We start from the raw sequence: 24,972 nt of genomic DNA on the forward strand, positions 1-24,972 counted from the left end.
TGTTTTAGAAAGTACTTGGCAAAGTGTTACATATTAGGAAACGACGGGCGTTTAATATAACACCAATACAAAGTTGAATATCAGCCTATTTCCTCCACCTCTTAAACCGTCACCACAATCTTGCCTCGCAAGTGTCCGCCTTTCATCTTCTCGAAGGCTTGCGGTAGATCCCCAAAGCCGAAGCTGCTATCAATCTGTGGCATCAACTAAAAGCGCCGGAAAGGCAAAGAGTATTAGTTGGGAATTTTGTGCTAGAGATTGAACAACTGACCTTCCTCTGCTCCACTAGTTTCTGAAGGAATTGTATGCCTTGCGGAGCAGGACTGAAGAATCCCCACTTGACCAATCCGCCGCGCTGCGATACGGACCTTACATTGGTCTGCACCAAGTCAAAGACATTCTTCAATGCTCCCAGGCCTAATCCCTGCTTATCGATATTGGCCAGCAGGGGCGATGAGAAGGTGATGTATTGCCGGAAATCAAATTTCGATTCCGCCGCCTTATCGCCTCCTTGGCCGGAACAGTCTAGGACAATGTCGTAGGGTGCATATTTGGACAGCTCCTCCATGGCTTCGCTGTTGTTGTAGTCCACCACCAAATCGGCACCCAGATTGCGCACCATTTCAGTAGCATTCTCGCTGCAGGTGGCGAGTACTTGTACTTTTTGTGACTTCAGCATTTGTATGGCCAGAGATCCAACGCCTCCGGAACCACCAAGAACCAAGACACGCTTGTGGGCACCACCTCCGTCAGCTGTGACGGCGCCGCAGGGTCCGCCCAGGCCACCGGTGATGTAGAGACCCGACCAGGCAGTCAATCCAGCATACAGAACGCTAGCTGCCTCGCTGTCATCCAGCTCTTTGGGGGCAGGGGCAAGCTGAAAGGGATAAAGATTGATTAAGACTTTATTAAATCGATCTAAGCTGGTTCCACCTACACAGTAAGAAGGCACAGCAACGTATTCCGCATGAGCTCCGGCACTCGCCTGCACTGGAACTACTCCCCAGACCCGAGTTCCCAGGGGCAGTGTGTCATTGGGAACACCCATGCCCTTCTGGACCAACTCGCCACAGAACTCACGACCCAGGGTAAGCGGGAACTCGATGCCATCGCCCGGCCGACAGCGCATCTTGTTTAGGACCGCGGCGCCGTATCCCCGGAGCATAGCCAGGTCGATGGGATTAACCGCAGTGGTCCGAATCCGAACGAGGCACTCGTTGGAACTGCGTATCTGGGGTATCTTCAGCATGTCCGAGAGCTGTAGCTCGTCAATGCCCCCATAGTTGTGCAGTTGCCATCCACGCATCTTACCTTCGCCGGATCTCGGTGGCGGCGGCGGTTGGTCGGCATTTGTTTGGGAGCCACCGAAGGTGGTTTGAGCAGAGGCCGAGCAGTGGCGTCGCGCCAACAAGACAAACTGTCTTAGGGCCAGTATTCCACTACTTCCGGTGGTCTGCATTGCAGACCGGAATCTTAAATTAATTATTTTCAATCAAATAAATAATAAGAAAACTGTAGTTTGTTTATGTTTTTAGGCACAGAGTGACCAATCGTTCCGGAAACAGCTGATTGTTATGAAAGCTGAAAGCATCGCTCGTCGTTTAGTTATCGATTGCAAAAGCTCAAGACCGTTAAAATTAAATTATGCAAATTTAAACCCAAAATTATAAATGCAAATATAAATGCAATATTTGATTATAAAATTATATTAGATAAAAAGTGATATTGAACACAGTCTTCTTAAGATCTTAATAATCTATTATAATTATTATTTTACGGATTTACAGATTGAAATTCAATGTATAATGTTTAAAAAAGAATGCAAAGAAATACAGCTTGAACTACATCCTTCCTTCTTACTGATTACTTTTTGGTAGTTTTTAAATTAGTATTTATAAAATAGTGATTTCTGTGGCATTCCAAGTTTTATAATTTTTAAGCTACCGCGTGATAACTCCTCCATTTTTATCAAGCAAGTCCTGAAGATTAAATTCATCATCATACTCTTCTTCAATTATTTTTTTGTCCTTTGGGTTGCCTTTGGTCTCAGACTGATCCCCTCCTTGGGCTGAGTTCGTTTGGCCCAAGTGATGGCGGTCACAGGGCTCACACTTGCAGCTGGTGGGCACCTCAAACTCATGATCCAGATGGCTGCCATCGTCACAAATAATCTTTACAATAATTTTCCTCAAACCGGTTGCGCCACAGCAAGTGCAGCTTTCCTGGAACTTGTTAAGCAGCGGATTGTACTTGAAGGCCGAGTTGCAGGCGCCCTCGCACTGGGTCAATCCCTCGATCGGCTGCTCGTTGTGGCAGGCTCCGTGGTGCTTGTCCTCGAGCATGATCATACTTCGCGTAAGATTTGGCGCCACCGTTACCGCTTGGCAGTCGATTTTGTCTGCTGGCGGTGGTGAGATCGTGCATCGTTTGCAGCAGCCACCATCTTCCTGAAGATGCTCCGCCGGACACTGGCTGACATCCGGACAGGTTTCATGCTGCTCACGAATCATTAGTTGACCCTTGTACGACACACAGTCATAGAATATGCATTTGTCCTGGCTATACCAATGCTCATCCGGTTTGTAGATCTTGCCATCGTGAACGCACCCTGTTGGGACACAGGTTCCGCAGCACTTGGTGCTGTCCGTGTGCTCGTAGCTGTAGCCCAGCGGACACTTCTTCTCGCAGGTAAGCACAGTTGTGACGGTGGCCACCACACCCGAGTCGGTCAGCCCGCATTCGTAGGAGACGCAAGGATCTCCGGGCAATTGCCATTTGTCTCCGATCCGATGGACCTGCACCTGGTTGTCATGTCTTTGGAGGCACTTGTCCTTGGGCGGCACACACTTGTACAGGGAACAACAGTCGCCGGGTTGCTTAGCCGAAATCAGTTCGTAGTATGGGTCATCACAGATGGCTGGTGGTTTTGGACAAGTGTCCTGGTGGCACACAACCCTATAGCTGGGACAGCAGCCGTCCACTATCTCCTCCATTTTCTCGCCGGGCTTCAAAGTTACTGGTGGAGAAGGATCACATTGATCTTTGGGCTTGCATTCTGTGAAGGGATATTGATTTATTATATTTTAGAAATAAATCCTAAAAGCCTGGGACTTACCACATCGGTAGATGGGACATTTATTGACATCCTCGTCTACGATCCTGTTCTGATGGAGTCCACAGTCAGGTAACTTGGGTGTCTCGCAGATTTTTCCGGGCCTCTCAATGTCTGCCACGCAAATCCGTTGGGGACAGCACTCAAAGTCACGCTGGATGACAACCAACTTGTAGCCGCTCTGGCAGATAAGATCCGTGTCCCGGCCGCACTGCTCCTTCTCGCAGCTTACCTGGCCAGTGGACAAGCATTCGCACCGCGAGCACTTGTCCGGTTGCCACACATCGCCCACATGTCGTCCATTGCCGCAAGTCACACACTCATTAGGTAAGACGCATCTGCCGTGGTGGAGCACCCTGTCCGGTGGACAGAAGCAGCCTTCATGACGGGCAGTGTGGAGGCAGCGTCCCTTGAAGATTATCTCCATGTTGCTGCTGTCCACCCGATCCACGCCTGTCTCACAGGTAACGTCGCAGTCGCAAGGTCTGTATGTCATTCCGGGTAGACACTGTGCCGGACACTGTGTGAAGGGCCGCCAGTCGGAGCACACTCCAATCTGATTACAGGCAGCAGCGTAAGCGGTGAGGGCATCACATATCACCTTCTTATCGTCGCTGGCAGTGCATGTATCCTTTTGGCAGGCGAGGATGTAGGCCAACGGATCGACCAGCAGCGGACATCGCCCGAAGATGCCGGACTGTACAATAAGCTGGTAGCACACGTTTCTTTCCCTGGGCAACGGTTTGCATACCTGCTGATCCCCACAAGAACGCGTATCAATGCCAAGACGTGGCTCGCTCACCTGCCAGCTGGTGACAAAGTCGATCAGCTTAAAAGGACCCGGCTCTGTGGGCTTGGGCTTGGCCGGGTTGACCTGCAGGTCGTCTATGCTGAGCCCATTGCAGTTGCCGCACAATCCCTCCATGCGACTTCCATAGCGAACCGAGGGCACCGAAAGCTGGAACTGCAGTGAGCTGAGATCCACCACCAACTCCAGCTTAATCAAAGGCAGTTGTACCAGGAGCTCCTCTTCACGTGGCTGTTTGACCATCAGCCAGGACGACCGATGTGGCCAGGGCGAAACCTGGTAGCCATCGGCTAGAAGCTGCACCTCATTCTCGTGTCGTTCGATGTGCAGTGTATGCTCTCCGGCGGTAATATGGAGAGCACTTACGCAGCTCTCTTCCTTGATCAGGCCACAGGGTTGGATGGTTGCGTAAACCTGGAAGTTGTAGCTGCCGGGAATAAGGAGATCTCTGGTCACCAAGTATGTGCAGTTGCCCTTGAAACTGAAGCTGCTACCGTCATAACTGACGAACTTGTTCAGACCGAACAGGTTGCACTTGCAGTCCTTGCAATCGTCCAGTGGGACGCATTCTTCGCCCCGTCGAACCGTTCCCTCGGGACAGTAGCAGCCAGAGAAACAGGTGTTCGGAATGGTGGGGCACACAGCCCCCGAATAGCTCGACAAGGCGCACTGCGGCTCGCAACGCTGGCGGAAGCAGTCGTGGTGCACCAATGGTGGACGACAGGTCGGCTCGCAGCGATGAATGCTCCTCCAACTTGTCAGCAGCACATTGCGATCCACGGCCAAGCACTGGCCCACAAACTGTTGAATAAGATCACAACGACAGCTGCCTTCTGCACCGCCATTGGCCTTAAGACACTCGCAAGTTGTTTCCACGCACTTGCCCAGGAAGTCCTCGATGTTAACGGAGAGATCACAGGTTCCGAAAGAGGGATGTCTGGGAGAGATGATGGATGAACTCCCGTTCAATTTAATATTTCCAAGTATAAACTCACCTGACAGCCTGACACATTTGGAGTGCCCGCTGTTGCAGATCCAGGGGACACACCTGTGGACGACACTTGTCTAATGGTAGCTTCCGGTCGTACCAAGAGACCCCAAAGTCCGTTGTACCAATCACATGTAGACCTGTTCGCGTTCGCTTATCGTCATCCTGCCGACCATTGTAGAAACCACATAGTCCGTCTACCTTCCCTTGAAGGGTCTGGGAGACTCCTATGCGGATGTTTCCACTAGCGGCATACTGCACCCAGAACTTGTGATGGCGGCACACCACCACCACGGTCTGGCCGATCTGACTGATCACAAACGATCTCCGCACAGCACCGACCAGGGCTAGATCGTGGACACTGAACTCAAAGTTATTGTAGATGACGCGCTGATTAGGCAGGATGGTAATGGAGACTCCACGTTCATCGTCGTTGATGATAAGTGTCTTGGCGCCACAGCTCGGCTGATCGGCAGCGCACTGAAGCTGGGTGCTAATGCTCCAACTATCTCCCAGTGCATCTCTGGCCAAGGTGTGGCTACAGATGTCATACTTGTACACCGTGCCATCGAAGGTGTGGAAAATTCTACCGGTAATGTCGCAGCTGTCGTCAGGGATCCTTGGGCGTCGGCAGGTAAATGTGGGACACTTGCCACCTCCGGTGCTTGTGTTGTCCACCACAGGCTCAAAGCCTGGGGGGCACTGAGGCTCCTCACATGTCTCATTCCTTAGGGGAATGCAGCAAAACGAGTCACAAAACTCGATATCGTTAAGGTTCTTGTTCGGAATCGCCGTTCTCCACTTGTACCGGTCACGTAGTTCTTTGGGCAGTTCAAAGTTGATTCCATAAGGACTCACACCGTCCGGCCCAGTAGCGCCATTCAGTACCAACTGCGTTTCGGTGTCCAGTCTGTCGTCTACTCCGCCTCTAGAGATCACGAGACTCTCTTGGGACACAATACCCATGAAGTCTAGAAGGTCATCGATTTCATCTTGACCGGGATCAACATAGTCCTCTTCGTCATCGCCAAAGATCTCATTCCAGTCCCCCGAGAAATCGGGAATTTCACTAGCATCCACACCCAAAAGATCTAACATTTCGTCGACTTCGCCAGGGTCTATGAAAGTAAACTCCAGCTGTGGCTTCGATTGCATCAATGGCAACTCGTTTAACTCGAGGCGATCCAGGGTCAAAGATTCCTCCTTATCCTTCTTGGGAGTAGCCAGATCCATGATTTTTTCTGCCACTGCATCCCCTAGCTTGTCGATCAGTGCTTCCTTGATCTTGCTGCCCAGTTTGGAGGCCAATTTTGCGACTCCCTTGAAGAATTTCTTACCAAACTTGACGGCGAATCTGCCCAGGACCTTGGCGACACCGAAAGATATTTCTGGCTTATCTGAGGACTTCAGCGGCTCCAGCCAATCTTTTAGAGGCTCTACAGAACCATCGCTGTTGGGATCTGCTGAGATCAAAAGCATTTGCGACAAGGTTACGGGCAGTTTTCCCCTGATCTTGACAGCGTAGCCAGGAGGACATTCGATAGGCGGACACACGTCTGGTTTCTTAGTGGTGGCTGCAAGGGAAAAGGGGAAATGATAAGTATTTGTGTAATCCATTCTTGACTTGAGACTTACGAGGTGAAACTGTGGTTCGCGTGGGATCGCAAGTATCGTCCTCGTCGTCGGCACAGTTCTGCACGCCATTGCACCACCAGTCGGTGGGTATGCAATCACCGCTGGTGGGACAGAGTCGTGTGGTTGGTGGACACAACTGGCACTCGCAGCGACAACCTTTCCTTACGCTTCTCATATGCAGCGGGCACTTGGGACAGTTTGTGGTCTTGCAATTGATTACGCCACCCAACAGGCACACGCACTCCTCGCAGTCACTGTTCTCAAACTTAGATCCAATGGGATAGCTGCAAGGATTTAAGGTATCTATAATACTGGTTCTGCCTCGGAAAAGGTGACTGTGTACTCACGTGGTATATACATCGATGCATGGACAGAGATTGCGCTCCACACACTTGGATCCAGTCCAGAAGAGACCGTCACTACAGGGACAACTTGGAACCAGGCTAGGCAGATCAATGCCCTCGCACAAATTGCATACTCGAATCTGAGGGGGCTTGGTTATGTTGGCTACAAGGATTATTAAGGATTAACATAAAGTCCAAAGCGTTATAGAAACCAATCCTTACGATAGGGCTCAAAGCATCCAATGGGCTCGATCCGCCAGTTTATATTTTGATCCCATTGGGTCGGAACCAGACGTAGATATCTCGTGACCAGTGGTCGCTGGAAGCCGTTTGTGTGCAGGCCATTGGCATCCCGATTACCCTCAAAGATATTACCATCGCCCTGCTGACCCGGCAGCTCATTCCACACGAGCTTGTTGGAGGAGAAAAGCACGCGATATGAACTGACCCAGCCGTGAGCACCGCCCCGTGTCTGAATGCCAGTTACATTGCGCGGCTCAAGGAAGTCAAAGTCGATAAACTCGTCCTGCTTGTTGGCCAGCGGCCGCCAGCCCAGCTTGGAGCGGAAGCGTAGCAAGTCCAGGAGTCCCTCCTCGTGGTCCAGGTGTGACGATAGCCAGATGCTGCTAGCCGACACCTGATGGTATCCCAGTGTTCCACTGTCCACTCCAAGGGGGTCCTTACAGATCAAATCCTCGATGGGTGGCTTCGTGGGAGGCAGCGGTGTAGTGGTTTTATCAATCACAGGTGGCACGGTGGTGGGCTCATGATTGCACAGTAGCAGATCAAAGCGTATAGCGATGGCCGTGTGCCACCTCAGAGGATACAGGCGAATGGACTTGGCCTCGATCGGTCGCTGAAAGACATGAGCTCGCGGCAGTCGGGAGTCACTGGGTCCCACCAACACCTGGGGTTCTCCATCCTTACCGATGAGCTCGTGATAGCCCTCACCGTCCAGGCTGTAGACCAGCTTCATGAGGGTCACATAGTTGTCCAGATGAGGATCACCGGCAATGACCATGCCATAAAGAGCCAGCGGCTTTTCTAAGTTCACTTGAAGGTACTGCGTTTGATCGCTAATCCTTGGCGTCCAAGCTCCGATATTGAGCTTGGGTTTTCGGTGCAAGCGGGACAGATGTGCAGCATAGTGCTGGTCCAGGATGCTAGAGCCTGAGAAGGCAGTGTCCGGCACGAAATGCTCACTTGTGAACAGACGCACCATGCTAAGAGAAAAATTCAGTGAAGGTTATCAGTGGAATCTATTATTCAAATCCCAACTTACCTCTTCGTTGGACACAAAACTGGGGGAGTCAGCGTGGTAGGTATAATGGGCAAGGGTGTGGTCGATGTGTGATCTCCGATGGGAGCTAAAAAAAAATACCATTCAGAGTTATTTTAGAGGTAATAGTTGTTTATTCCCACTGGTACTTACGCTTCACCGTGGTGGTCTTCTTGGGCACACAAACGAACTGGTTGAACACACACTGGCAGTCCTCAAAGTCCGTTGTGATGATCCTGTGCGGCTGCACATACTTGTCATCGCGATGGTCCAAACACGGACAGTCATCTTGATCCACGCAGGTATGCTCGTCGCGCCAGAACTTGCCCAAAGCCCGGCAGTCGGGACGCTTCTTGGGTACACATCCGCCCTTGCAGTGTTGGCCGGGATTGCAAAGACCGCGTCGGATGAGCTGCTGTCCGTAGAAGTGACAGGTATGCTCGCACTGGTTGGCACAATCATTCCACTCCTCATTGTCTCGACAACGATCTTTGTCCTTGCCGCATTGCGGTCGCAGACGGGTTACAATCGAGATTTGGTCGCAGGCTCCAATCGAGGGATTAAACATCAGGTGGACGCCACAGGTGCCAGGCACCCAGTGCCAGTTGCTGTTGCCTGGAATATGCTCACAGCGTAGGTATTTAAAACAGTCTCCGGGATACTCCTTGAAAATATCCACCGATGGATCACACGTCTCGTTGGCACTCGGCGGTGGCGGTGGGCGAGCTGTGGTATAGCCATCATCATCACAGTCGCAATACACTCGTATCTCATAGTCATGACACTTTCCAATGCACACCAGACCCTGCTTAAGATCGCAGGACACATTGTCGTCAACAAGTTCGTATGACTGCTTTGTGTCCTTCACCCTGCACTCGATGTCCCTCTGATAACTCGGATCGCAGGTTCCGTAGATACGCTCGAAGTTATCAAAGTGTGGCAGCGGTTCCACATCGTTCAGATTGATGCCACCCACACTGGAGCCGCGATCCAACCAACGTGTCCATCCACGCACGCAACTCTTGCCTGTCCGATCTTGAGGATCCTTGGGTGTTGTTTCAATAATGGGCCATTCCGTGGTGGTGGTGGTAGTGGAGGTTGGTGGACAAGGCTGGCCACTGCATACCTCCTTCTTCTTGGAGCAGCGACAGGTGGCACAGTCATCTGTGTAGGTCACATCGCCCTCGTAATAGGTAATGTTGCCACGAACCAGGCACACGGGTTTGCACTCCGAGCGAGGCACACAGGTGGTGTAGCTGTCATTCAAATATATTTGGTTGATAGGACATGGCTTCACCTGGCAGCCCTCCACGCAGTTCTCGTGGTGACATAGCCGGGCGGCATCACCTTGGTCCAGCAGATTGTCGCATGTCTCCGTGGGACATGCGGGAGTGCAGGCGCTGTAGTCGGAGCAATGGACGTCGCACTGCATCGCTGTTCGGGGAAAGGTTTAAAGAAAAAGGATTAGGTTGGGATTCCGATTCACTTGCCGTAAATAAGTACTCACGACAGAAATGGGGCGTGCGCCAGCGGATGCTGATACCTCGCTGAGCACAGGCATCCGCGTAAGCGGCCACCGCTGTGCAAAGGCACTGGCAGTCTCCGCCTTGGTCGCAGGCACAGGTGTCAAAGACGCAACTCTTCAGATAACGCTCCAGTGGCACCTGGACATGGCAGGCTGCAAAGACGGGTGACTTGAGGACACTGCATTGGTTCTCCGACCAGGCACGGCGTTGGGCATTGCGCTGGCAGGAATCAAAGGGCTGTTGCGGAAGCTCGCACTGCGGGTGGGTGCGCCACGAGTGGCCGAAGAGTGTGGGCTCTGCCTCCTGGCCTCCGGATGGCGACTTGAAATCATCCAAGCTGTTGCCATTGTTGTTGCCACAGAGACCGGCCAGGTGACCGCGCCACTCGTTGCCCAGCTTCACATAGACCCGGGTGCCCTCGTCCCACTTGATCTGGAGACGCAGGGCCACCACCTCGACGACCACAAAGACGCCAGCTTTGTAAACGTGGAAGGAACTGAAGGCATGCGAGCTGATTTGGTTGCGAAGACCTGTAGGAGAAGAAATTAATGTCGAAGGACCTTGAATAGAATGAAATTCCTCTACTTACGTGTTATAATTGAGCTTGGATTATCCGTTCCATAGACTCCACCAGCGGTCAACTTGAGGTGCTCCGGTCCAGCCTTGCTGCTTAGCGAAACTTCTAAAGACTTGGAGCAGGTAACACCCGAGGTACCACAAAGTACATTTTGGATGACTATGGAGAAGCCACTGCCCTCGGCATTAACGCCCTTGGACAGGATATAGTCGCATTCGCCGAGGAAGTCAAAGTCCCGGCCATCGAAGGTGCTAAAGTGGGAGTCACCCCACACACTGCAGGTGGCCTCGCACTCATTTCGTGTGCACTTCCAGGATCCACCTTGGCAGACGCACTGGTTGCATAGTTCCTGGAAAGTGTCACCATCGTCAAAGCTGCGTCCGGCATGGTAACAGGAACACTTCTCCGGCGCCACACACTGCTGACGGGTCACGTCGTAAACGTAACCATCATCGCATACACATCCAGGAAGGCAGGCCGTGGTATCCTGCTTATGATCATGCATATTCTTACAGGTCTTCGGCTCCTTGGGGGCACAGCTGACGAATTTGGCATAGGGACTATGGGCGCACTTCTTGCGAAGACGACCCAATGGCGGGAACAGGATAGCGTCGTCTTTATCCGCATCCCTACACTGCCACAGACCATCCACACAAGTGCTACAGGGAGGAATTATATAAGACAATGTTAAACTTTCTTAAGGATTCCCTTACCACAACTGCTGGAACTTCGCACCTGGTCGCACCTCCTTGTAGCCAGGTTTGAAGCTCAGGCCTTCGTAGAAGCAGGAGCAGGCCTTTTGAGGCACACACTGCTGCTGCTCGTTCAGGAACTGACCCTTCGGACAGCGACATCCCTCGACGCACTGCCTCCGGCACTGATCCCGGTTCTGCAGGTCGAAGCAGCTTAGGGCACAAGAATCGCCACATTCGTCATAATCCTGGCCTTCCGGGCACTGGATTGAGCACTGGTTGATAACCTGACGCCAGCTGGTCCGGATACCATTGCGCACGCACAAATTGGCATAGTCGGCGAGGACTTCGCAGAAAGTCTTGTTCGTGCTGGCGGGTCTCGTATCTCTGGCACCACACACATCGACGATGCAGTTATCGTAGTGAATGGCAGGATCCACGGCCCAATGGCAGGTTTTGAAGGTATCCGAGCGAAGGACGGAACAGAGTTCTTCGGCCCTTGCCCGCTGGGCAGGATTGTTGGAGCAGGGAGTTAGCGTCACTGGAGGATCCGGATCGACACAGAGCTCCTTGGTGCGCCATTTGTTTCCAAATGCATCGGGTGTGTGCTCGTAATCTCCGTCCGACGTGAGGAAGTCGTCTTTGGTGTTGTCATTGAAGGTACCACAAAGTCCAGCCGTGTTATCGTAGTAGCTATAGGGAGCATCGATGTGTACGGTAGAGTCACCATTCCACCACACCACCAAGCCATCGCGAAAAGTCATTGTAATGAAGTTGTGGCTAGCCAATCGCAGCACTACCTCGCCATTGCCTAGTTCCAGGGGTAGTTGTGCTACCACCTCGCCATTCACCGAGGTCTGCAGTTTCTGTGACAGTTTTATGACCGTAGGACCGCCGTCCTTCAGTGAGAATCGTATGGTGACTGACCGAGTACACGATGCTCCTCCGCCGGTGTACAAGGGATCATTCTCTACCGAGCACTTGATATTATCTCCCTCCACGGAGAGCGTGGATGTCTTCAGTAGATAATAGGTACAGCGGCCTTGGAAGTCATAGGTTCTTCCATCGAAGGTCCGATAGTGGGGATCACCAAATGCCGTGCATCGCTTGCTGCACTTCTCCTGCGAGCACTCCCATTTTCCGGCCTGGCAGGTGCATGTGTTGCATTCCCTCTGGTGCGTTTCACCTGGCTGGAATTCGCGGCCACGTAGCTCACATGGACACATCTTCTGACTAATGCAGGTATCCTTGTACTGCAGCGTCCCACTCGGACAGAAACAGCCCTCAAAGCACAGGTTGGGATCCATTACACCATTGGTTTCACAGCTCGGCTGGGACTGAGGACCACAGTTCTGGTAAATGCGACCACCGGAGCAACTGATCGGACATAGCTGGAGATTGCGCCATTCCTTGAAAGTGGGTCCGGTGCCCTTGGCGCGACATTCCTCCACTAGCGACTGCAGGAAGTTGCAGGTACAGGATTGACTCTGTCCTCCCGAGCAGCCACAGTGATCCTTAATGCAGGCTCGTACGAGGGTCTCCTGGTTGAAGTGCTCCAAGCAGGACTTTAACTGGACATTGTGCAACAGCTTTCGGCATTGTTCCACGGCATCCTTGTGACGCCCACCATAGCACTGAGCCAGGGGTTCATCCGTGTCGGGCACACAGGCCTGATCACCACTCCGCCAGCTATCGGTGAAGGTGCGACATGTCTGTGAAACAGTCCCCGAGCGTGTCATCTGGTCGTTTTCACTATTTCCATCAAGATGACCACACAGGCCGCCCACCTTCTGCCACAGGGCGACGCTGGCGCGAACGGAGAGAAGCTGGTGATGATCCCAGACCAGCTGGAGTCCCACAGATTCTAGCTCAACCTCGATCTGCTGGGCATAGGGCACAACCTTCATACCAAGTACCTGAGCGGGCAGCGAAAGACGCTTCTCGGGTGTGAATAGAGTGACGCTGCCATCTGTAACAATAAAGCCGGAATAGGACAATAAGAAAAATTCTGCAAATAAAAGAATAACCTTCACTTACTCAGATTTTCCAGGGTATACTGCACGGACTGCCATTGGATCTGCAGAATTAGGGGCGACTCGGGCGAGTGACTCCTCACAGACACATGGAATGCTCCAAATATCCTGTCATTGACCAGGGTGTGGGCACAGTTAAGCGACAATCTGTATAGCAATCCATCAAAGGTGCGGATGTTTCGGCCGTTCCAGGAACTGCAGACCGATAGCTGTGGTGCCACAATTACATCCTTGGCCGGCTTACGATGTAGTCGATTGGCTCCATCGATATCATCAACATCGCGATCCTCTGGCTTCCAGTTGCTGCTGTTATCGTACTGTTGATATCGATTACAAGTGTCAATGAGATTATCTGGCCAGGGAAGCTCCTTGCCGATAATAGTAACGGTTCCATTGGTCTGCGTGTCAGAGGTGCTGATATGCTGGGAAACATTCCGGTTGGGAGCTGTCCACAAAAAATAAAAGATTGAGGGGGTAAGTAATAAATATGCTAAAGGTTTTTATGACTTCCTAATCCTTTGTTCGATCTTGAGAATATATTTTTAACGACATTGTCAAGTGCTGAAGATATAAACCATTAGAATGTCACCAAAAATGTATGTCGAGTGGGGATAATGTTACCCTCAAGATTCCCAACAATCCGTAAGACACATGGCTGGATCGAATTTCTTATCGCTACAACTCTGAGTTATAGAGTTATCCCCCCCGGTGGGACACCCCATTACTTACGATAGATACACTTCACCGCGGAGGGCGAGGGCTCGAATTTCCCAGTGCCATAGTCGCAATCGTAGTGTGAGGCAAATGTTCCCTGGACACTCACTCCGGTAACATCTGGACAAGTGAGGCGACACTCGGATTTCTGGGGTCCATGATCGCACTGGAAGTTGCCGTTGAAATCAAGCATGTTGCATTCGGATACATCGAACTGGCACTGTTTGCCGCGGAATCGTGGTGGACACTCGCAAACATTTGCCGCAATGCATTTGCCTCCGTTAAGACAATTTGGAGTACAAGCAGCTAAAATAAAATATTTTATTTACTTGGTAAAATTTACATATGTGTTAAAAAAAAATATATTTCTACTTTATAGTTAAAACAAATAAACAATCTTGAAGTCTCACTTACCCTCACACTCTGGCAATTTGCTGTAGTCTCCGCCCATGTCCACATACTTGGTACCCTTACACTTCAAAAGAACCCGATTTCGGCCATCGGAGAAGGCGAATCCTCGGTTACACTCCACCTCACAGGTGTCGCCCCGGCAAACCGTTCTCGAGTTCTTCGGAAGCTGAGGCGGACGCTCTGGGCAGCCGAACTCCTGGTTCCTTTCACAATTATCTCCGCCATAGCCCTTCCGGCAGTGACAGAACTTTTCGCCGTTGCAGATGCCTCCGTTACGGCAGGTACAAGCCCCATCGCAATGCTGGATGGTCTTTGCGGTGGGATATCCATTCTTGATGCCCCATGCACCGCGGCGGCAGGAGAGGATCAGTTTACCGACATTCTGGCGCTCTCCGTAAAAGTGATTTGTGCCGATGCAGCTGACCAAGCACTCGCCGCCCTCAGGCGTATCCACGCAGTTCACATTGGTGTTGATGGGAAATTTGTAGGAGGGACAGTTGGTAAACGGCTTCTTGACCTGGCTAAACCAGAGTTCATTGGCAAGCTTTGGTCCCGTTTTGGGATTGCTGTAAAAAACAATATATTTTTTAAGTAAAAAAGGTATTTAAAAACTGAAATATAGATTTATATGACAAAAAAAAAACGTAACACTTAAGATATCCTTTCACTTACTCTGGCACCCAAGATCGCGTGGGTTCTACATTATATGCGCCAACTGTGGTGAAGAACAAGGACGCGGCCAGGACACTCAGTGCCACCTCCATGCCGAGCAATGACTCTGTCCCCGGCAGGGACTTAAATCTGTATAAAACTATTTCACTATTCCACCAGGAACACTTGAAACTCTCACACAAGACTAAGATTCATTGAAAGAGTGTAGGCCTTTTATAGGCATGCTGAGCACATCCATATGGTACCAAAAATAGGGGTTATCGCAGGTCAGGGCATTCGCTGTGGTGTTCCCTTTATTTTAGAGACTAATCAAGAATACACTAAGATATACAGCACATGATATTATTATATTATTATATTATTATATGTTAAATTATTTCAATATTTTGTAATTTTCATCAGGAGAAAATATAATAGTAAATTAAAACACATCTTTGAAAACAAGAACTTTAAAATGGGCAAAATCTTTAAGGTAAATAAAATTATATTTAAAACTTTAATCTGTAATAAGAAGCCTGATAATTTTAAAATCAAATCAAAAATCCGTTAAAACGATTTTTTGGTATTTTTATCGGTATATTCTTAGCCGTATGCCGTTATCGATAATACCCCGTTATCGGCAAAACGGGAAAAACAATGCCAAAAGATTTGTAAACATAAACAAGAAAAACTCGTAATTATAAATTAAAAAGTAAATCTCAACCTCAATTATGTTTCTGCCCGAAACAGCGACGTTTTGCATAACCCTTTTAATCTATGGGGCCATTCTGCTGCTCCTTATTTACTATGTGAGTTGTGATTTTGCATTCGAAGAAAATTTAATTAGTTTGAACTTTGCCTAGGTGTTGACACTGGCTGACCTGGAGTGTGACTATTTGAACGCCCAGGAGTGTTGCCGGCGACTCAACTTTTGGGTCATACCCAAGTTCGGATCCCACGCCCTGCTCTGCGTTCTTCTACTGCTGGGCGGTCACTGGATAATGTTCCTGCTCAATCTGCCGATGGTGGTATGGTTGTTTTACGAGATGCACCGCCAGCGACGCGACAGCCTCGGCGTCTACGATCCAGTGGATATACACAGTCGTGGCCTGCTGAAGGTTCATTTGAGGAATTGTATGATATACCTGGGTTACTACTTCGTCATGTTCTTTGTGGCGCTGTACTGGTGAGTGTGGCGATCCAAACTAGTCACAGAACTGATTTAAGATGCGTTGCCCTTCCATTTGCAGCCTCATCTCTTCGCTGATCAAGGGGGATCCCATCAAGCGGTATGAGGATGATGAAATAGTCACGGATTTCTGAAGTTTAGCCAAATAAGCCGGCTCCCAAAGGGCTTCCAGCGCAATAATGAACCCTACAGCTCAACTATTAAACCTTCACCTGGTCTTTGGTTCCGAACAATTACTTTCGTAACTAATTCGGAATCAAATCCAATGCAGACTGGTTTACTTTTACTTTCCAAAAATTATTAATTAGAACATATTTATTTTTATTTTTAGGTAATTTTTTCACGAAAGGGTATATACATATGTATGTGAACTCAATCCCAATCTCTTAAAGTTAAAACAAAAGACTAACACTGCGGTATGTTTAATTTTTTGAACATGGCGTGATTAGGATACACAGGATGCTCCCAAAACACCAACCTAGTCGCACTTCATCTTCATTTTATTTATTTCATTAGCAATATAAGCGTATTCGAATATAAATCACAAAATACATAACCATATACAGTAAACAGCTTGCGAGTTGAACTCTCTGTTATTGCAGGAAGTCCACCACTTCCTCGAGCTCCCGTTGGCGGGCCTGTTTCTGGGCCCAGCGCGCCTCCGCCGTCTTCACACTGACGACCCAGCGATCGTGGGCCAGCTTAATACCGCACACGTAATCCTCCGGAGCCTTGGGTGGCGCTGTTCCACCACTGGGAGCGACTGGGGGTCTTCCCATGTAGGTCTGAGCATCAGAACGCGGATGGCGGCGCTTGGCCGGGCATAATTTGCCCCCCTTGGGGAACGGAGGCTCAGACAGGTATTTCTTAAGGCACCCCTGGTGAAACAGGTGACCGCAGTAGACACGCTCGATGTAAGAGTCTGAATTGTCATCCAGTTCGATATCCTTGGGATTCTCTGGCAACACTGTATTATCACAAATGGGGCATAGTTCGATATGAAAGTCCCGCGTGGCCTCCAAGCAGAACTTGAGGGTACGATGCAGGCTCCTAACAGGCCTGAAATTGGCCAAAGCCTCCTTGCTGATTCGGATCGGTGGCTCCACGCACTGGCGGGCTATCTCCCGAGACTGGCCGTTCAGGTACCTCACCAGCACGGCAGGAAGATTGGACTCCTGACCACGCAGCTCCACGCTCTGCATCGGATAGCTTTCGGGAACGACAGCTATGACTCTGTAGGTGTAGAGGCCTCCTTTGGCCACCAGCTCCACGCTTCCGTTCTTCTGCTTAAGCTTCAACAAGCTCTCCGTTGAGATCCCGGGTGCTTTCACATCCGCCCTGAGCTGCTTGATCTCATCTAGACACACGCACAACGGATTATCCGTCAAATACTGCTGCGCGAAGGCGAGGACCACTAGGGCCTGCGGCTTTCCCAGAAAATCGGCGGCATAGTCATCAATTAGGCGAGTGAGCTCGGTCAGCAGCTTGTCGGAGTAGACGCGACTCTTCAGCTCCACCAGGATGGACGTGCTATGCGGGTAGTCTTCCGGGAAGCGGAGGCACACTGTCATCGAGCGATTGGGCCGTTCCGGATAAATGTCAACCCGGATCAGCGAGCTGGAGCAAATGATGATTTTGGTGTGCGGCACTTGCTTCTCACATTTGGCCCGAAACTCCGTCACTTCCTGGTCAATGAAGCTCATCGTTGACTTTACGTGGAAATTCGTTCAAAGTGTTATTTTTGTGACGAATAAAAAGTTATGCCGATTTTAACATTTGAAATATTTGTTTCCCAACCAGATTGTTATCGGGATACGCATTAATTTGATTCAAAATCAATATGGCAACGTTAACTTATAAAATAAGTAGACATTAAGCTTAAAAATTTCGTATAATTAAAACAGCTGATGCGCCGATTAAGGTGTGACCAGGTGACGTGACTTACCAACCGATGTTGATGTGAGTGTTGGCATTTTAGCCAATTTATTACTAATAATATTACTCTGACTTCTAAATCATTCCCATACATTTTTTAATAGTTTTACATAACAAAACAAGTTAGAAAATAAGTTAATTAATATAAGAAATATAATTTAATCTTGTATTTCCAAAAATATTCCATATTCCTATGTTCTCAATTCTTGTTTTTATTTTTGTAGCAGTTCTAATAAAATTGTATTGCCAATTTCTAGCTGCTTTCCATCAATCTAGCTATTTTAGCGAATATTTCTGACAGCACTGCCTGATGCAAAGACCCAGCCACGTTGTGAAAGATTTATAAAGATAGAAAAGCGTATCTAATATAAAATGGTTCTGGATTTGGATCTGTTTCGCGGAGACAAGGGCGGCAATCCCGATGCCGTGCGCGATAACCAGAAGAAACGCTTCAAGGATGTGGCGCTGGTGGACACCGTCATCAACAAGGACTTGGAGTGGCGTCAATGCCGGCACCAGGCCGACAACTTCAACAAGGTGAAGAACATCTGCAGCAAGGTCATCGGCGAGAAGATGAAGAAGAAGGAGCCGGTGGGGGCCATGAGCGAGGATCCGCCAGCGGACATCAACCTTTCGGAGATCGTAGCCGAGACCCTGCAGCCTCTGACGGTGAGTCAGATTAAGCAACTCCGTGTGCTTATTGACGACGCCATGGCGGTGAATCAAAAGACACTCGAGCTGGCGGAACAGGCCAGAAACACGGCCCTCAGGGAGGTGGGCAACCACCTCCACGAGTCGGTGCCGGTGTCGAACGACGAGGAGGAGAACCGTGTGGAGAGGACCTTCGGCGATTGTACGAAGCGCGGCAAATACTCGCATGTGGACCTTATCGTGATGATTGACGGCATGAACGCCGAAAAGGGAGCCGTGGTTTCGGGCGGTCGTGGCTATTTCCTGACCGGAGCCGCTGTCTTTCTGGAGCAGGCACTCATCCAGTACGCCCTGCATTTGCTATACGAACGAAACTACGTACCTCTCTACACGCCTTTCTTCATGCGCAAGGAGGTTATGCAGGAGGTGGCCCAGCTCTCACAGTTCGACGAGGAGCTCTACAAGGTGGTGGGCAAGGGCAGTGAGAAGGCCGAGGAAGTGGGCGTGGATGAGAAGTACCTCATTGCCACCTCTGAGCAGCCTATTGCCGCCTACCACCGCGACGAGTGGCTACCAGAGGCTTCGCTTCCCATTAAATACGCTGGATTGTCCACTTGCTTCAGGCAGGAGGTGGGTTCCCATGGACGGGATACGCGCGGCATTTTCCGCGTGCATCAGTTCGAGAAGGTGGAACAGTTCGTACTCACCTCGCCGCACGACAATAAGTCCTGGGAAATGATGGACGAGATGATCGGCAATGCCGAGCAGTTCTGCCAGACGCTGGGCATTCCGTACCGCGTGGTGAACATCGTTTCTGGAGCACTCAATCATGCCGCATCCAAGAAGCTGGATCTGGAGGCCTGGTTCGGCGGCAGCGGAGCCTACAGGGAGCTGGTCTCCTGCTCTAATTGCCTGGATTACCAGGCACGTCGCCTTCTGGTGCGTTATGGCCAGACCAAGAAGATGAACGCCGCCGTGGACTACGTGCACATGCTGAATGCCACAATGTGCGCTGCCACTCGCGTCATTTGCGCCATCTTGGAGACGCATCAGACTGAGACGGGCATCAAGGTGCCGGAGCCATTGAAGAAGTACATGCCGGCCAAGTTCCAAGATGAGATTCCGTTCGTCAAGCCAGCCCCTATTGATCTGGAGCTGGCTGCTGCCGCCGAAAAACAAAAGGGCAAGAAGGACAAGGCCAAGAAGGATCCAGCTGCTGGCTAGAACTGAAGTCGTCCACTCAACTTAAATTGCTAAACTAAGCTTGCAGTCCCCAAAATTCTTGTTACCTATCCACTTAACTAATATTTATGGCATTTATATAAACTTTATACAGATTAAACTGGATTAAGCTTAGCTTCGAATGCATAACAATTTGGTTTTCTTGCTTGGTTATTATTTGACGATTATTATATATGACAAAGGATTTGAATATGTATGCTAACAGGGGTTGCTTTTCTCCGGCCGGTAGTTTTGGTTGCCAAGTCAACATTTTCAATTTGTTTATGAAAATTTTCCTCTCCATTTAAATCGTTACCGATTTTAAGGAACTAGATATATTAATAGCTGAATTTAATAAAATATTTAAATAAAATGTCGAATTTAAAACGTCGAGAGAAGCTGAATAAGGACACCCGCTGGGATCGCATTCGCAAGCGGCATCAACAGGCCAATCCTCTGGGCCTGAAGACGGATGCAGTGCGGCGGTTTTTCGAGGTGGATTATGTGGACAAACGACAGGAGCGCTTATTGATCGAAGGCGATGAGCCCAAGCAGCTGAACCCTAGTGTAATTATGGATATGCGGCATAAGATGGTGAGTGATTAATGCTTCTGAAACTTTCAAAAAATTAAAATTCATAAAGTTAGATTAAATGAAAACTAAATTATCAAATAACATGTATTTACCATTAAAAAAAATTCTGTTAATAGTTTCAGAAAATACCACACAAGCTACCGCTGGCCACAATGGCCCATGGCAGCACTTTGGAAGCCACCAAGGCGCACAACCTTGAGGTAGAGCAGCGCTTCGTTGACAACCAGTTGGAAAAGTTTCGCCAGCAACTGGCCAGGCAGTTTCAGCGAAGCAAGTCGCACAAGGTGCCGCCCACCAAGCCAGACTTCAAGCTGAATAACAAGCCCCTAGTCCAGAGTCTCTCCCAGGCAGCCCAACATATAGACAACTTCTACAACACTCCCGTCCAGGCCTTGGGTCAGATGACTCAAATGTGTGCCAAAACCAAGGCAGCGGCCACCAAGAGTCTGATAAGGCAACTGAGACCGGAACCGGAAAGGGAAGCAGACATGGATCACGATTGGACGGCGGAGCAGCAGGCTCTGGCAATGGAGCTGCCAGCGTTCAAGGACGAGCAGGCGATATCCTTCGACTGCCTTGAGTATCGAAACTTCGCCAAGCAAGTTCAGGCGGATGAGAGCAAGGCAAAGCTACTGCGGTGTCGTACTCCCAGTCCGTTGACTTCAACGGAAGAGTTCTTCCGTCCCATGCGAGCTGCAGCCGAGCGTCAGATGCTCCATGTTCGCACTGTTCGGCACGAGGAGGAGCTGCAGGAGGAGAACAAGCAGGAACAACCTCAGGAGGGGAATCCGCCGCAACTGCAGAGGGAATCGTCTACTTGCTCAAACACCAGCGACGGCATAGACTCTGTGATTTCTGATCTGGCCGAGGAAGCCCTCTACGAACTCCAGCTGGAGGCAGCCGAGGAGCAGAACGAGCAGCTGGACAAGGATTTGCCCACTGCCACAAAGCACGTGCAGTTTCAGCTACCTCAAAAAAAGGCTCCAACGCCGAGCACCTATCCCATTGGAGGGGAGTCAGATCCAGAGCCAGAACCCGAACCTGAAGCCTTGGTCATTCGCCGCATTGAACTTCCCAAGGTGGTGGTGAAGCCCAAAGAACCAGAACTCCCGGAGCTTGGGTCCAGCGACAACGAAGATGAATTGGGTGAGGCGCCCACACATGAGAAGCAGAAGATCATCGACAAGCTGTTCCAGGCCAGGGCAAACACCGAGTTGGTGATGATGCGCAAGTACTTCCTCAAGTGGATCCATTTCACAACGCTCGAAAAGATTGAGCGGGAGCAGGGACAGATCAGCCAATCGCGGGACAATCGTGTTCATAAGATCAATGCGTTTTTGGACAAGGTCCGGCAGGAGAAAAAGCGTCAGCGCACAACCCAAGCCACAGACGCTGCCGCCGAAGCCAACAAGATCACACAGAAATGCCTGGAGAAACGAGAAGATGCCGTGAAGATGGCCAAACAGTTCAAGAATAAGTAAGATTAATGAAAAATTTAATTAATTGTGTAATAAATTACCTCTCCACATAGACTCAAAGTTCAGCAAGACATCATTGACTTGCAGCGGATCAAGCTGGAGCGCCAAGAGCGTCTCATTATGCAGCTGAAGCTGAATAAGCTTAGCGATGAGGCTAAGGAGGCTCGCGAGGATCTCAAGCAAGAGCTAAAGACGGTAATTCGTTGCGGGGATCCCAAGGCGAAGGCTAAGGCCAAGTGTCTGCAGCTGATCGGCAGTCTGCGTGATGCAGACGACGAGGAGATGGCCCGACTTCAGGGCAAGGCACTGCTGCAACCACGCTTCTTGCAGCACATGCAGGAGCGGGCCATGGAACGAAGTGTGCGCCACGAACAGGCTCGTCAGAGACGGGCCCAGGCAGATGCCGAACGAGAGGCGGCCAAGGCGGCTCTTGAAGAGGCAAAGGTTGGTACTCATTCACATTTGTGTTGATTGATTATATCTTTCTCCTCAGCGCCAGGAAGATGAGGAAGCCAAGCGCCTTAGAATCGAGGTCCTCAAGGAAAAACGTCGTCAAGAGAAAATGGCCAAGGTGTTGAAGGAGCGCGAACGCCAAAGATTCATTGAGAACCAGCGCAAGGCTGTGGAGTTCAGCCGTCGCCTGCTGCTCCGTCGCATCGGTATGGAGGGCTTCAAGCGTCTGCTGCAGCGGAAGCGCGAGAATCTTGTCAGGAGCGAGGAGTTCCGAAGGCAGATGTACAAGAAGAACGCCTTTCAGTCGTGGCGTAACTATACGGCCTACAAGCAACGTGAGAAGATGGTCCGGGCTAAGATGTGCTGGCATAGAATCGTCAAACGTCGCGCCCTCTTTGCCTGGATGCTGTATGCGCAGAATGAGCGAAGCAAGATGCAAGTGGCTATAGATTGGAACGCTCTTCATGCCATGGAGCACTGGTTCGGCAGATGGCTTAAGTACACAACGCATAGTCGGATGATCGAAGACACTAAGACGAGGCAGGCGCTCTCTCATCACGATTGGTAGGTGTTCCTTAAAGAAATCTTTAAGTAAATGTATTAATCTTTGTGTCTCAATTTAGGCACCTGAAGTGGAAGGTCCTGGACTGCTGGCGACGTCTGCCACAGATCCTGAAGATCGAGAAGGAAACGGAAGAGCGACGACAGCGATGGCGCCTGAAGATCTGGGAGCTCCTGCCTGATTACAAGCCCAGGGAGGATAGCTTGTGGTAAATTAGGCTATAGTTTAATTTTGGTTTTATTCATTCCACTTTTTGTTTTGGTTTCATAATATTAGTTTGTAATAAATTTTAAAATGGCTTTTACCGACCTTAAAGCGCTACGGCTAAGTACAACTACTAAGAATAGCGTTGAGAGTGAAATACTTTATAGTATTATGCGCGAAAAGCTTTTTTGTGCTCTTGCTTTTTTTTTACTTTTTGGTTATTGCCAGGCATGGCTCACTTTAGTATGGCTCGCCATAGGCTTAATATACGGTTGCCCCGGCCACCGGCATGCGTAGAGCGTTTGTATTCGTGCAGGGTGGAACCCTTCCACCACAAGTATGCCTGTCGGGCTAGGATAAAGGCGATGTAGCCGGATATAAGCAGGGCATAGCAGGCCACCACAAATGAAATGCCGAGCCTACGAGGAATTAGTCACTCAAAACTTGAGCTTTCCATATAATTTAAATAAATTTATACTCACTCAAAGCTCTCAAACACCTCGCTGCAGTCGTCGGGCAACAAGATGGGATAGCCCAGGGGTCGCACCACCATAAAGGGATGGCATATTGATGTAAGGGTTAAGTTTGCGCCCAGCAGCAGTGCAATCTCTGACAATACCAGTCCACAGATGTACCACACATAATTCCGTTCACCAATGCAGCAATTGAGCCAGTAGCTGTGGTGATCCCGCCTCTTCACACAGGTGCCGCAGATGGGACAGTGGTAGGCTCGCCTGGGAGTCACCTTCCGGCAGCTCTCGCAGATGTTGGGCTGTCCGTGCATCAAGCCCGCTCTCTCAGAGGAGTCTGCATCGACCACATCGTCGTCATCAAGAACACTCTCCATTTGAAGAGTTATCTGCGCCTCCGCCTGTTCCTCCCCGCTAGAAGCCTCCGCAATTCCAGGCAGCTCATCCTTGGGTGTAGTCCCATATTGCGCAGAGACTAGATTTAACGATGAGAGAGCTTTTGTCGAGTAGAGACAGTATAGGGCAGCGCACGAGAAAAACATCAGGGCGTAGTTTTCCTCGGGAGCCAGCTCCAGCAGTGGCACTTGGAACTCAAATATTATGATCATGTAGATCACGGAGAAGACAACCCAGCTCAGAAAGAAGTTAGTCCGCGTAGCTGTCCGCTTGGCCACCTGCATGCCCCATACGGTGAAGCCGACAAGGGTGAGCATAATCACCACTGCTGTCTTGGAATTCAGAGTGGCCAAGCCTAGCATTAGGGGGACAATGAACGCGGGGGCCACTGCTGCCGGCGAGATTCGCTTGGCCCCACCGCGCCAAGGAAGGCGCAACCGGTCCTGGAAGGCAATCAGCATGCCGTCTATGTTTCTTCTATCAATGGACCGGCAGGTGACGAGTCTGATTGGGCAGGGGATAACGAATTAGATACAGTAGATACTTCAGTTTGCCCGTACCTTGTGCACACCAAGTCAAAGTCCTCGCAGTTACAACAGCATCCTAGGAGATGGGAACACGCGACGTACTCACAGCAGCACAGAGCTCTACTGGTACCAGAACTGGCCTCTTCGTGCTCCAGTCTCCGGGCTGCAGACACAAAATCGCCGGAACCGGCAGACATAAGGAACATCGATTAGACCAGCGGCGTTTGAATTAAGGAGTGGTTTTTGTAATGATCCAAGCAGCGTGTATGGGAAACAGTTTAGATTAGATAAAGGCACACCGCACTCATTCTGGAGAAGAGTTTTAACAGCCATTTACAGCGCCGATAATAGACATTTTCTTTGTTTTATATGAGCACTCACAGTTTGTCGGAAAACAATATCAGCTGACTGTTGGCACTAGAGATGCAAAAACATCGATAGTGAGTACAACGATGTTTTTGCATCTCTAGTTGACACCCTGTTGCAGGGTGTATCGTACTGACACCGACAATTTATCGAATG

The 24,972-nt window shown here is 50.1% G+C and overlaps 7 protein-coding genes across 10 annotated transcripts; 3 read left to right on the forward strand and 4 right to left on the reverse strand.

The window, feature by feature from the left end:
* Positions 1 to 26: 26 nt before the first annotated feature.
* Positions 27 to 1,846, reverse strand: LOC110187239 (NAD(P)H oxidoreductase RTN4IP1, mitochondrial). Its single transcript, XM_020956637.2, has 3 exons — positions 938 to 1,846; positions 272 to 877; positions 27 to 206 (listed from the first exon to the last, which is right to left on the reverse strand). The coding sequence occupies exons 1-3, from the start codon at positions 1,457 to 1,459 to the stop codon at positions 102 to 104; spliced, it is 1,233 nt and encodes a 410-aa protein (XP_020812296.2). The 5' UTR covers positions 1,460 to 1,846; the 3' UTR covers positions 27 to 101.
* LOC110187210 (hemocytin-like) lies at positions 1,743 to 14,890 on the reverse strand. The gene is made up of 15 exons (XM_020956610.2): positions 14,792 to 14,890; positions 14,123 to 14,685; positions 13,724 to 14,014; positions 12,999 to 13,439; positions 10,983 to 12,930; positions 10,282 to 10,928; positions 9,674 to 10,222; positions 8,320 to 9,600; positions 8,170 to 8,254; positions 7,110 to 8,110; positions 6,891 to 7,050; positions 6,544 to 6,827; positions 4,916 to 6,482; positions 3,116 to 4,857; positions 1,743 to 3,055 (listed from the first exon to the last, which is right to left on the reverse strand). The coding sequence occupies exons 1-15, from the start codon at positions 14,881 to 14,883 to the stop codon at positions 1,941 to 1,943; spliced, it is 11,766 nt and encodes a 3,921-aa protein (XP_020812269.2). The 5' UTR covers positions 14,884 to 14,890; the 3' UTR covers positions 1,743 to 1,940.
* Positions 14,891 to 15,386: 496 nt separating this feature from the next.
* On the forward strand, positions 15,387 to 16,529 carry cnir (cornichon-like protein). Its single transcript, XM_020956645.2, has 3 exons — positions 15,387 to 15,579; positions 15,634 to 15,956; positions 16,021 to 16,529. Exons 1-3 carry the CDS (start codon positions 15,502 to 15,504, stop codon positions 16,091 to 16,093), a joined length of 474 nt encoding a protein of 157 aa, XP_020812304.1. The 5' UTR covers positions 15,387 to 15,501; the 3' UTR covers positions 16,094 to 16,529.
* LOC110187245 (uncharacterized) lies at positions 16,381 to 17,909 on the reverse strand. The gene has a single exon (XM_020956642.2). The coding sequence runs from the start codon at positions 17,660 to 17,662 to the stop codon at positions 16,553 to 16,555; it is 1,110 nt and encodes a 369-aa protein (XP_020812301.1). The 5' UTR covers positions 17,663 to 17,909; the 3' UTR covers positions 16,381 to 16,552.
* Positions 17,910 to 18,266: 357 nt separating this feature from the next.
* On the forward strand, positions 18,267 to 19,916 carry SerRS (Seryl-tRNA synthetase). Its single transcript, XM_020956640.2, has one exon. The coding sequence runs from the start codon at positions 18,267 to 18,269 to the stop codon at positions 19,767 to 19,769; it is 1,503 nt and encodes a 500-aa protein (XP_020812299.2). The 3' UTR covers positions 19,770 to 19,916.
* Positions 19,917 to 19,919: 3 nt separating this feature from the next.
* On the reverse strand, positions 19,920 to 24,959 carry GABPI (zinc finger DHHC-type palmitoyltransferase GABPI). 4 transcript variants are annotated; one of them, XR_015272163.1, is made up of 7 exons: positions 24,832 to 24,959; positions 24,484 to 24,613; positions 23,540 to 24,427; positions 23,163 to 23,476; positions 22,919 to 23,071; positions 21,880 to 22,865; positions 19,920 to 21,787 (listed from the first exon to the last, which is right to left on the reverse strand). XR_015272163.1 is itself a non-coding variant. In XM_086834907.1 (4 exons), exons 3-4 carry the CDS (start codon positions 24,382 to 24,384, stop codon positions 23,293 to 23,295), a joined length of 1,029 nt encoding a protein of 342 aa, XP_086691033.1. In that variant the 5' UTR covers positions 24,385 to 24,427; positions 24,484 to 24,613; positions 24,832 to 24,959; the 3' UTR covers positions 23,067 to 23,292. The 4 variants fall into 4 exon arrangements, 2 of the variants coding, with proteins under 2 accessions (XP_086691033.1, XP_086691032.1); XR_015272162.1 differs by having other exon boundaries at positions 24,484 to 24,875; XM_086834907.1 differs by lacking the exons at positions 19,920 to 21,787; positions 21,880 to 22,865 and having other exon boundaries at positions 23,067 to 23,476.
* LOC110187241 (uncharacterized) lies at positions 20,139 to 23,383 on the forward strand. The gene is made up of 5 exons (XM_020956639.2): positions 20,139 to 20,360; positions 20,477 to 21,837; positions 21,892 to 22,282; positions 22,332 to 22,855; positions 22,915 to 23,383. Exons 1-5 carry the CDS (start codon positions 20,139 to 20,141, stop codon positions 23,063 to 23,065), a joined length of 2,649 nt encoding a protein of 882 aa, XP_020812298.2. The 3' UTR covers positions 23,066 to 23,383.
* Positions 24,960 to 24,972: the final 13 nt, after the last annotated feature.

Source organism: Drosophila serrata, unplaced genomic scaffold, assembly GCF_035046125.1.
Source record: "Drosophila serrata isolate PLE 108 unplaced genomic scaffold, ASM3504612v1 contig_275, whole genome shotgun sequence".
NCBI lineage: Eukaryota > Metazoa > Arthropoda > Insecta > Diptera > Drosophilidae > Drosophila > Drosophila serrata.